This window comes from Brassica napus (genome assembly GCF_020379485.1).
Source record: "Brassica napus cultivar Da-Ae chromosome A5 unlocalized genomic scaffold, Da-Ae chrA05_Random_38, whole genome shotgun sequence".
Lineage (NCBI taxonomy): Eukaryota > Viridiplantae > Streptophyta > Magnoliopsida > Brassicales > Brassicaceae > Brassica > Brassica napus.
The window spans coordinates 52,450-64,616 of NW_026014034.1; the positions used below are offsets into that span (position 1 = coordinate 52,450).

The 12,167-nt window shown below is 36.5% G+C and overlaps 1 protein-coding gene and 2 pseudogenes across 1 annotated transcript; all 3 read left to right on the forward strand.

Moving 5' to 3' along the window:
* The first annotated feature begins 593 nt into the window (after positions 1-593).
* Positions 594-4,760, forward strand: LOC125594300 (putative F-box/LRR-repeat protein At3g18150). The gene is made up of 2 exons (XM_048770559.1): positions 594-1,492; positions 1,678-4,760. Exons 1-2 carry the CDS (start codon positions 611-613, stop codon positions 2,266-2,268), a joined length of 1,473 nt encoding a protein of 490 aa, XP_048626516.1. The 5' UTR covers positions 594-610; the 3' UTR covers positions 2,269-4,760.
* Positions 4,274-7,999, forward strand: LOC125594299 (annotated as a pseudogene).
* A 1,662-nt stretch (positions 8,000-9,661) lies between these two features.
* On the forward strand, positions 9,662-11,520 carry LOC125594295 (annotated as a pseudogene).
* The last annotated feature ends 647 nt before the right edge of the window (positions 11,521-12,167 follow it).

Below are 12,167 nucleotides of genomic sequence, written 5' to 3' on the forward strand. Positions count from 1 at the left end.
TTTAGAGTATATCAAAATCAGACGTGGATCAGTTATAGAATATTGCTAGATTTAGCGAGGGATGACATTTTTATTATCATAAGCAATCGTTTCAATATACAATTGGTTTACCTGTGGAATATGATCACTAATTGAGTGAGACTAGATAGACTTTGGCAAGTGGTTTATGATATTTGTTCAGAATGAAAAAGAGGTTCGTTATTTTGCAATAAAAAGGTGTAAAGAGGCTAAAACGTAGTGGCGTGGTCGGACAATGGCAGCTGTTAAAGGAATGGTAACCGAAGACATTACTTATGTTGTGGTTGTTCTTTCTATCCGAGTTTTGCTCAAGTAGTTTTGATGTCTCTTTAGATTTTTTTTTTTTGGAGCAACCCTTTAATTTTATCTTATCAACTCGCTCAGAGTGTTTTGCTAATCTATTGGCAAGTTTTTAAAAGTGTTGGTGTCAGGAGTTGGTCTTATTATCAATATCATCGTTTATTTTCCTAACAGTAGCTATTGCTGTTTTTCGGTCATAATATTTTGGAAACTACTGTATATAACGTTTTTTTTAAGTCCTATATATATATAAATAAAATCTGAGCCCTAAGAATATACGTCGCAAGTGAAGATGGCCAACGATAGAAGGATCAAATCAGCTGTAGACTTGATTAGCAATTTACCAGATGTGATCCTACAGCACATACTCTGCTCTATTCCGATCGAATTGGCCATCACAACATCCCTCTTGTCTAGACGTTGGAGGCATGTATGGCGCGAGATACCTTCTCTCTCCTTTAATGCCGATACACTGACCGCAGCTTCTGTAAACGAAACCCTGACTCGCTACACAGCTCCCAATACGAAGAGTTTTCACCTCACTATAACACCCTATCCTGAGAACATACCCTACATCGACAGGTTGATCAAGTTCGCCGTGTCACACAACGTTGAGAATCTGTCCCTCAATTTCTCTAGTCATTATTATGTAAAGCTTCCAGATTTCTTTTGCAACAGTTCTTCTGTCAAGCAACTCAACATTGATATAGGATTTTCTCATATGATTGTTCCCGAATATTGCACTGTGTCTTGGACATCCTTGCAGAAGTTATCCTTGAGTTGTTGTGGACTCTCTGATGAATCCATGGCTAGTATTCTATCCGGTTGTCCGGTCCTTGAAAACTTAACATTGCATAACTGTGTTGAGCTAAAGGTTCTTGATCTTAGCAAATCACTACGTCTGAGAACATTAGATGTAAAGTGTACCATGACGGATTGGGGGTCAAGGCAAATTGTGGCACCACACATCCACTGTCTCAGATTGTTAAGCTCTCAGCCATCATCACCTACTTTGGTTAATGTTGATTCTCTAACCGAAGCTAAACTGGAAATTCTCTTCTCAGTGAACCGTTACTTCACGTTCAAGGCCGATTTTTTTCAAACCATGGTGCTAAAGATGCTAGAAAAGTTACAGAACGCAGAGAAGCTTACGTTTGGGGGAAACTTTATTCAGGTATATATATGTTTTTGGTCATATTTTGCATTCTCTGATGCCTAAAAGCATTTGATTTCATCATGGATTAGCACTGTTCATTTGAAGTTGATTATATATAGGTTTGATTAATAAAAGTTTGAAATAGTCTATGTCATAAGCTCGTTACTAATCAATCTTCACTATCTTTTTGGTCGTTCTATTAGATTTTATCTCTTGCTGAGATTCGTGGTGTTCCTTTCCCGATGCTCAAGGTCAAAGCATTGGCTCTTCATACAAAGATCTCTCACTATGTTATTCCTGGTATGGAAAGACTGTTACAAAACTCTCCTGATTTAGAGAAGCTAACAGTACGTGCAAGGAATTTCAACACCTTACTGGTATATTCAATTATTCTTTTTTTTTTATATTCAATTATTCATCATCAACCTCTTTTTCTAGCTACTATCGAGTTGAAATATATCCAACAACTGATTTTGTATATTTTTTCTATTGTACAGGAGAAGCATCTTGACAAATACATGGAAATAAAAGGCTTTAATCTGAACACATGCTGGAGATCAAAAGATGGAGCCTCTTGGAACAAGTGTGGTGTGTATGCAAAATCAAAGCATGTGACTTCATTAGTGGAACTTATTCTTAAAAATACAAAGAAACTAGACAAGGTGGTGGTCCTGTTGGATGAACTTTACCTTAAGTTTAAAATTAAAGACGTTGTGGTTCCATCACTTCCTGGCTACAAAAATGTCAACGTTGTGCTCTCCACTACCAAGTTGATGGCATTAGAGAAGTGGTGAAATGAATCATAGGGGGTTGAAGTCTTGAGTTTTATTGAACGTTTGCTTTTACTTTCTGTTTCCAATAACTGGTGTACTTATTTAAAACATGTTACATCGAATCTGTTGAAACACACAGTAGAAGAACTGATTCACACAAAATATATAGGCCGTAATAAATCGCAGGCCATCTTCATCTATTTTTTTGTTTAATCTGTTTTTGTGTTCAAGAACTCCAAAATAGAAACAAACATAAACGTTTTTGGTATATCTTTTGATCATAACTCCAAATATCTTGTACATATATAGTTTCCTTGCGTCTCGTCATACCCATTCCAAATTAGTGATCTTACCAGTCCAGCGAGTACCTTGCTTCTGATCCTCCAGTTCGGCTTCGGCACTGGTTTCAAATGCTCCTGCAGCCTGCACTGCATTAGCTCTCATGGTCATTCCTCCACGACCTCGTCCTCCTCTGCAACCACCTCTTCCAGCTTGTCGCTTTTGTTCTCCCCACCACTCGGGATACTCCTTTTGCACACCGTACAGAACTTGTTTTTCTCTTCTTTTCCAGATCCGCTTCTTCACATCAAAAGCAGTCTTTGCACCTCGTTGTTCTCTTCCTCTAATCACGGTGTTGACCCGTTCAACAGATTTTATCTTGGAGTAAACCTGGTTCATCGAAGGCATCGGGTCAGTGCTGATGATTGAGGCACGAACATAACAGCTCCGTACACGTCTTCATCCAGCCCCAATAGGAACTGATGAAACTTGTCTTCATCTCGCTTCTTCTCCAAATCAACGGAGATATTGCAAGTGCACCCCCCACACTTACACATCACTGTCTTGTCATAGTTGGTCAAATCATCTTCGTCATTTTTCCGAAGCACTCAATCACACTTGCACCTCCTTGTCTGAGACATGCCAACTCTGCTTTTATCTCTTATACACATTTTTATACAAGAAAACAGAACATTCTCGATCTTCTCCATACTATAGCCTTCCTTTTTTTCTATTTATGAGTACTAATCTTCATATATAGCCTGTACTTTTTACAAAGGCTACTACAACAAGTGAACTTGAAGACTTTTACATAGCACGATGAAACATTTGGTTGCAATTTTCTTTAAAAATCATATATAAGTTTTAAGCTCTCAAATGTTTTTTATTAAAGTTTATCTTAAAGTATTGATTGGTTTTCTAAATAATAAGACCGGCACTGAATGTATTTCCGCAATCTAGTGGCGGCCGTCATGGTTTGTGTTTTCTATGTCTCTCCCTCAGTATTAGAATTGCCTCAGAGTGCTTTACTGCCAAATTTCATTATGTCAGTAGCTTAGTTTTAAAAAATAAGATTTATCTATTTAATAAAAACTACATTACAATATTAATATAAAATCTCTGAGATAATATGGGGTTTTCCATGGTAAAGGAGAATCAAGGTTCGCAACTAACTCATCTTCTTCGCAACAAGAGGATCAAGCTGCTTCACGTAACTCTTTCACTACTTTATCCACATTAGTAGATTCATAGTCTACAATTATGGAGGTTTCTTCATCAAACATTATCAACAATGAGGTTTAAGATACTATAATTGTTGATCCCACGACACCATAAGCTAGTGCATTTGAGAGTCCTTCTTGTTTCACAGTGCTAGGGAGTGTGATTGAAGTTGAGACAGAGCCATCTAGCTCTCTTAGCTTGACAAGAGGTGGGAGGGAGACAAAGCCTCCTATCAAATACCAAGACATATGGAACAGAAGACAGTTCGAGGGAGAGGAAAACATGGCCGACGTGGCCGTGTTTCTTATCATTAGCTATTGTCTTTTATTGCATTGTTGGTTGTCTAATCTCTACTTTTGTTGTTTCATAGGTTTGAGATTCACTCTTTCATGAAAAACTTTTCCCAACTATAAGACTCTTGTCTTATTTTGTAATAGTTTATGTTTTTCAAGATTAAGAAATACTATGAGATTATATATAACGTTTTCAGAAAACCCTATATATAAAAGCTGTGCTCTAAGAATATATGTCGCAAAGGAAAATGGCCGACCACAGGAAAATCGAAGGAGCAGTAGACTCGATAAGCAATTTACCAGATGTGATCCTCCAACACATACTCTGCTATATTCCGACCAAATTAGCAATCAGTACTTCCCTCTTGTCTAGACGATGGAGGCATGTATGGTGCGATATACCTTCTCTCTCCTTATACGTGAATACACTGACTGCAGCTTCGGTAAACGAAACCCTAACTCGCTACACAGCTCCCAACCAGTGGCGGACCCAGGATTCACTTTAACCTGGGTCAAACATGTAACCAAAAAAAAAATTGTGAAAAATGTTTGGTGTCAGAGGGAGTTGAACCCAAGTTTTAGGGGTGTCAAAGTGCAATTTAAACCAAAAATGCTAGAGAATTTTCAATGTTTCTACCTACAATTTAATATTTATCATATTTAAGGTGTGACACACTATTGGTCTGAGTAGGTCCGCCTCTGCTCCCAACATGAAGAGTTTTCACACTATACTGAGAATATACCCTACATCAACCTGTGGATCAAGTGCGCCATGTCACACAACGTTGAGAATCTGTCCCTCCAAATCTGGAATCAATATTATGAGTACAAGCTTCCAGATTTCTTCTGCAACAGTTCTTCTTTAAGCAACTCAACATCTCTGCTCATACAATTGTTCCTCTCGAGTGCAATGTGTCTTGGACATCCTTGCAAACGTTATCCTTGAGTAGTTTTAGACTCTCTAATGAATCCATGGCCAAGATTCTATCCGGTTGTCCGGTTCTCAAAAAGCTAAAGTTGTATTACTGCTGTAAACTAAAGGTTCTTGATCTCAGCAAATCCCTAAGCCTGAGAACGTTAGAAGTAAATAGCGTGAAGGTTGCGGGGCCGACGCAGATTGTGGCACCAAACATCCATTGTCTCAGATTGTTTAACTCTCAGTTATCATATCCTTTACCTGATGTCGCTTCTCTAACCGAAGCTGAGCTGGAAATTTGCTTTGTCTCAATGGACTCTCAGTTCGAGGCTGATTTTCTCCAAGTCTGGGTGCTAGAGATGCTAGAAAAGTTACAGAATGCAGATAAGCTTAATTTTGGGAGAAACTTTGTTCAGGTATACAAGTTGGTTGCCTAAATATGGATTAGTTGAATTTCAATAGTTCTAAGAACGTCTAAAAAGTCTAAAAGCTCTGTACTAATAAATATTCATAATCTTTTTTTTTGGTTCTTTCTATTAGATTTTATCAATTGCTGAGATTCGTGGTGCTCATTTCCCCTTACTCAAGGTCAAAGCAATGACTCTTGATACAAAGATCTTTCAGTATGTTATTCCTGGCATAGAAAGACTGTTACAAAGATAAGGAGAATGAGATAAGAAGACTTGGTGAATACAATGCTTGGTGAATAAAAATTTATAGAGCAAGAGAGAAGAAGACTTGGTGAATGTGACTTCAATAAAACTTCTAAAGTAAGAGAGAAGAAGACTCAGATATTTTTGATCGAGAGGAGTGTTTTAAATCTTGTGACTTGAATAAGTTTATATAGAGTAAGAGAGAAGACTCAAAACCAACTTGTGACTTGAATAAAATTCGTGTGACTTGCATATACAATCCCATCTCGTGTCACAAACATACAAAACCAAAACCATCTTGTGACACAAACATGCATAACTAATCATGTTTAATTTTCATAGAAGATTGAAGCTCAGACTGAGAAAAAAAAAGAGTAACACTCACAATGTCAAAGATGTTGAAGAGAAACACAAAAACGCATAGACTGAGTAGTAAACCCATGGCGGTGCCCCAACTGTGCTTTCAGGGTTTAATATCTCCTTCACGTGTAACAAGAACGGTGAACCCACAATGCTAAAAAACAATAAAATCATCTTATTAGACAACCTTAAGATGGTAAATACACCAAACGAAGCAATAATGTTTCAAACATAACGGGTTCTTTACCTTGCAAGAATGCTGCGAAATGCCAAGAGGTAAGTGGTTGTAAGAACAGGCTGCATCCCTGCTGGGTTAATGTTAAAAGGTATGTATGGCTCTACCTCTGTTATTGGAGAACCTTCTCTGCTCTTAAAATTCAGTTCCTTGCAAACGCACCTCCATGGAGTGAGCAACCAAAGACTGTATAGGTTTACTGGCAGATGGAGAACGCAGATCCCATATAAGAAGGTACTGATCATCTCCAACGGATCCAAACAGGTGTTCGTGACTCATATGCCATGCAACATCTTCCACCACGCCTTCATGAGCCTTAAATTAAACAACTTATCAGTACGGTAAACACATGAATCACACTTAATATCTATCTATATACTTTACAATTGCTTCTCCACGAATCAAAGCATTACTTTAAAGATCTGCTGAGCATCAATGACCTTATTTTAGGAGTAGGAGTAGCGTTAATATCCCACAAACAGATCTGAGCGTCATCAGATCCACTAAGCAAATGCCCCGCCTTGAACTTACTACAAGAAAAGCCATACCCATCAGAGCTGTGACCTCTCAGCCTCAAATCAAGGTTACAAGCTCATCAAGCGGTGGCTTAAACGGATGCTTGCTGTAATCAAACACATACACCTCCGCGTTAACCGTCTTGGTAGCAATCACAAAAGGGTTCTGAGGTATGTACCGAGCTCGGTTCACCTCCCCTTCGTGGTTTATCTGCTGAATAATTTGCACCTACACACAAAGTAATCGACTTTAAATATTCATTCAACTCAATGGAACAAAGTAATTGACTTTAATATTCATTCAACTCAGCGGAACTCTAAAACTCAATAAAGATCGAACCTTTCCGGTGGCGCAGCCAAACCCACCAAACTCGGACCGTTCGTCGTCGTACTGACGAGCTTTGCTCTCGGTGTCCTCGTCGGTGCTGGGTGTCGATCCTTCTTCTCACAGAGAATACGGAGGAGACGTCGACTCAACCGAGAGAGTCGTCGTCCGTCGTCCGTCGTCTATATCGATCCTTTGCATGTGACGGAGTAAACGAGAAGACACGAAACGGCGACAAGAGAAAAGAAAGAAAGAAAAAAAAAATTATGTGGAGTTGACAAGTGGTTCAAAACCCACTCTTAAAATCGGTAACCAAAGTACCCCATTAAGGATCGATAACTGCCATTTAATTTTCTTTGGATTTAATTAAATCACCATTTTCCCTTAAGGACCTCTTTAAAAACCACCGACAATCATGGTCTTATTTAGAGAAGCTAAGATTAGGTGCATGGGCTAGTAACACCATGTCGGTAAGTTAACCGTTAACCTCTTCTTTTCCCGCTATCATCGAGTTCGAATATATCCATGAACCACTTTTTATATTCTATTATACAGGTGGAGTTTCTTGACATTTACATGAAATTCGAAGGCTTTAATCTGAAAGAATGCTGGATATCAAAAGATGGAGTCTCTTGGAACAAGCACTGTTGTGGATTTAAAATCAATGCATGTGGCTTCATTTGTGGAACTTCTGCTTAACAACAGAGATAAATTAGACAAGATGGCCGAACTGTTGGATGAACTTCACCTTAAGTTTAAAGGCGAAGACGTGGTTCCACCACTTTCACACAACAACAATGTCACCATTGTGTTCTCCTCCACTAACAAGCCGATGACATCAGAGGAGTCAACATTTCGTGTTACTCCTTCATTGTTTAATCTTTGATTTATTTTGTTTACTTCCTTTCCCTCTTAATAAACCTTGCTTCTTAAAGCCACAAATCATGCATTAGAACCGTTGCTTACGTTGTTATGGAACAAAGAGGGAATGATAGTGGCATTGCGTACGTCTCCCGAAATTTTAAGAAAAATTTACCTATATATAGTCCCTCAATGCTTCTTAAAATAGATAAAGCATTGCGTACGTCCCCCAAAATTTTATTAAATTTTCAAAGTATAAGTGATATTTGTTAATTTTGACCAAAAAAAAAAAAAAAAAAGAGATATTTGTTAATAAATTTTATAAAAGAGATAATTATATTAATTGTCAATATTTTAATAATTGTTAATCTATTCTATTAAAACAGCAGATTGACCAATTGATAAAAGTTGTGTTCAATTATGTATTCCTATTATTTAGGGGTAATTTTATAACTGCATCATTTATTACTTTTTTATATAACCAACTTTTATTTACGGGTCATTTTTTTGTAACTGCACCACTTATTATTTCTTTATATAACCATGATTTGTTTATAACTTCCATTTGATTCTCTCATTTCCGGACCCACTTATGTCAAAGTCTACGGTTTCATTCAGCAATAATCAGTCCTTTCTTTTTTCTGACATCATTTTTTTCTTTTTAATTATATTACACTGTTCTATATTCGAATTATAATTATTAGAGCAAATTATCATTTTAATCTATTATGGACCATATTAAATTAGGACCCATATGAACACCATTAACACAGTCCCAATAATAATACTAATATCAACATAGTTAATGAATGTTAAGGTATATATTAGCCTATTTAAATCATATACTGTTTTTTTAACAATCGTATATTAAAATTTAAATCTATTTTATTAAATTAGAATCATGCCAATTTATAAGTGTTATGTCCAACTAATTATTCCCATGTTTTACTCTTTCAAAAATGAAATATAATTCTTTATTTTATGTAACTAAATATAATATTCTGGTTTCAGAGTTAAAAAACTTAACTCTCTATTAATTTACAAAGCACATAATGTTAAAATAAGATTTAATAGGGTTTAACTGGATTTTTAATAGAAATAGAAAATTTATATAAACTCATTTAGCTTAACAGAGTTTAAATAAGTTATTTAATTAAGAACATTTATTAAATGTGATTTTACTTAAAGTTATTGAAGACCATATTAACCATATATATAGATATATAACATAATATATTAGAATTTATCTTTTTCAAACACTTTTCAAATATTTGTTCAGTTTTCGGTGCAGGTTGAATTTCATATTGGTTTTCGGATATAACATTTTTAAGGAAAGTTTAAGTATATAGGTCTAATAGAGTATGAGACTTTAATTTTCAGATCTTTTTAAGTACGGATATTTTGACTATTATGTTAGGTAATTAATAAAAAAAATATAATATATTGCAAACTTTATAATTTTTTTTAAAAAAAATCTGAAATGCATATAGTATGTGAATAGTTATGCAGTTTGACATATTTAATGTAGTTACCAAAAATTATATTCAATTAAATCAACATTTAATATAAATACGATTACAAAAAATAACATAAATATAAAAGTGTTATTCTCAAAAACGTTAAAACAAAAATATACCCGCCCTTTCAAGGGCGGGTCAAAATCTAGTAACTTTTTTTAAACTGATGACGGGCCTTGAGGCCCAATGGAAACGGGTCGGGTCCAAGAAACTATATTATATTTTTCTTCACGTGGGTTTTTTCCTCTCTCTCTCGACACTTTCAGGCTGTGCAATCGAGACGGTAATGGCGACGAACAATGGAGACGTTTTGATGCTGGAGGCGGCGCCGGAGGCTACGAAACCCTGGGCGAGCGCGGCGAACGCAGAAGTTATCGATGCGCTTCCTTATATAGACGATGACTACGGCAATCCACTGATAAGGGCTGAGGTCGACCGCTTGGTGGAGGAAGAGATGCGTCGGAGCTCTAAGAAGCCTGCTGACTTCCTCAAGGATCTTCCTCCTCTTCCCAAGTTCGATTTCGAGGTCAATTTCACTCTGTATCCTTATGTATCGATTTGCTTGTTGATGAATTTTGTTGGAATAGGGTTTGTTGTGGATTAGGGTTTTACTTCCTTGTTATGTTAGGGTGCTTGCTCACGAGTGTAGGTAGTTTCTATAAGTTTCAATTAGTTTTTAGTTTCTGGGTTTTGAATCAACTAAGAATCTCACGATTTGTTGGAACCTCATGAACAACAGGTTACTATATTTGATTTATCTATATAGCTTTTTCTTGAAAATGTAAGAACTGTTTGTAGGTAAAATGGGCGAACTTGTTAAGTCAATGTCTCATGTGTTGATTGTTTTTGTTGCTCTTTACACGAATATCAGAACTGTCCAGTTCTAGGCAAAGAGTATGAGCGTGTCGAGCCGGGAAGCCTCCAGTGCGGATCGATTTCGAGTCCGGTATAAGCATGAATTGCCGCCTGCTAGTAAGAAAAATGATGATGCTGCTTGGAAGCAGTATCTTCACAAGACTCAACGTTCATTGCAACAGAAGATGATCGAGTAAGCACAACTTGTTAATGCTTTTTATCACTGATGTGTTATCCTCTTCTAAGTTCTGACTTCTGACAAGTTGTTACATACTCCATTCCTCACAGGCTTGAAAATTTGGAAATGATGTCAAACAAGGGCCTGAGCTTTGGAGACAGAACAACCATCGGCTAGAAGTATTCTTGACCAGGTTTGTTTTCAAATCTAAGTGTAAAGCAGCATTAATTGAATTTCCATTTGTTACATTGGAACTTTGTGTGATTTAAAGTGTTCAAGCTCTTTAGTTGATGGGCTGGTGTATTTATTCTGTGGAAGCGTTCTTGATAACTTCGCTGTCGATTTCATTGCATTAAATGCTTCTTTGGCTTTTGCCCATGAGACTTGCTTTGTGTTTTTCTTGATTTGCTTTCTCTGTGAGAAACTTCTTTCTTATGAAACATAAGAAACTCTTGGGACATCACTCTTTTTCTCTTACATAATTACTGGCTTTGAACTTAAACACACCGAGGTTGATCTCGACAACTACTTGGTCTCTAATTTTTCAGAATGCAAAGACTAGCTCAGGAGCAGAACGAAGAGATTGAAAAAGTTAATCGTGAGAGAAAGTATCATCAGGTGATAATACTATTGAATTATTTATTCACACTTTCTACATAGCAGTCTTCTCTTTGTGTTACTGCTAATCTGAAACTTTGGTATGTGGTCATATCAGCAAACCACAGCGTACGAGCTAAACGCTCTATCTCAAGAATGGAGACAACTCTGTGTCAAGAACATGGAGATTCAGTCTGCGTGTGCTGTGCTTGAGACACAAATCGATTTGTTGAAAAGGGAAGCTTCTGAAAGGTGAAGACAGTTTTGTTGTTACCTCTCTGCATCCCTCAAGGGTTGGTATGTAAGCACAAAACTAAAAACTCTTGTGGTTGAGTTTCAGGGGATGGAACTTAGAAGAGAAACTAGAGAGTGTCAAACCGCTTCAATCGCAGTGAGGCAACCGCCCGAGCAATCCATCTATATCATGTCTCAGCTATAATTTTGTTTGTTTTTCAAATATTATTTATAGTATAAGAGAATGATTTATCAGAAACATACTACAGTATTAGCCTATTAGGTGAATGACTGTCTCTCTCTATGTAATAACTATATTAGATTTTTTTAAAAAAAATATTAAACATCTTTATATTCTTTTTCATCCTTCATTTTTTTTTCCTAAGTTCTCTCTCAAACCTTGACTAAAAAAAAAAAAGTTCCCTCTGACACCATAAAAGTTCCTCCTAGTTAGTGTAAATATCTATTTTTAACGTGTGCAGTTATCTATAAAGAAAACTAGCGACTAGCGTGCATATGTTTATTACAAAAGCCAAACAATCAAGAAGTTCCTGCACGTAACAAAGAGAATAATTTTCTCTAATCATTGTTTTGTTTGAATCATATGAAGTTTACCACATGATCATGGTTTCTCTTTCTTCTCGTGTTCTTCATTCTCAACGATGTGAATGGTGCGTGATATGTTATTTTTTCTTTGATTCTGACTGGTTATTACGAGACAACGAAAAAGGATCTGATATACAATTGAACTTTTTTATATTTATTGGTGATACGAAATAACAGAGGTGAATGCGAAGGTGTGCATAAAATCAAAAACTACGATGAGAACTGTGGCTGGGATGGAAACAAGACTTGCATAAGACGATTTAAGAAAATTAACA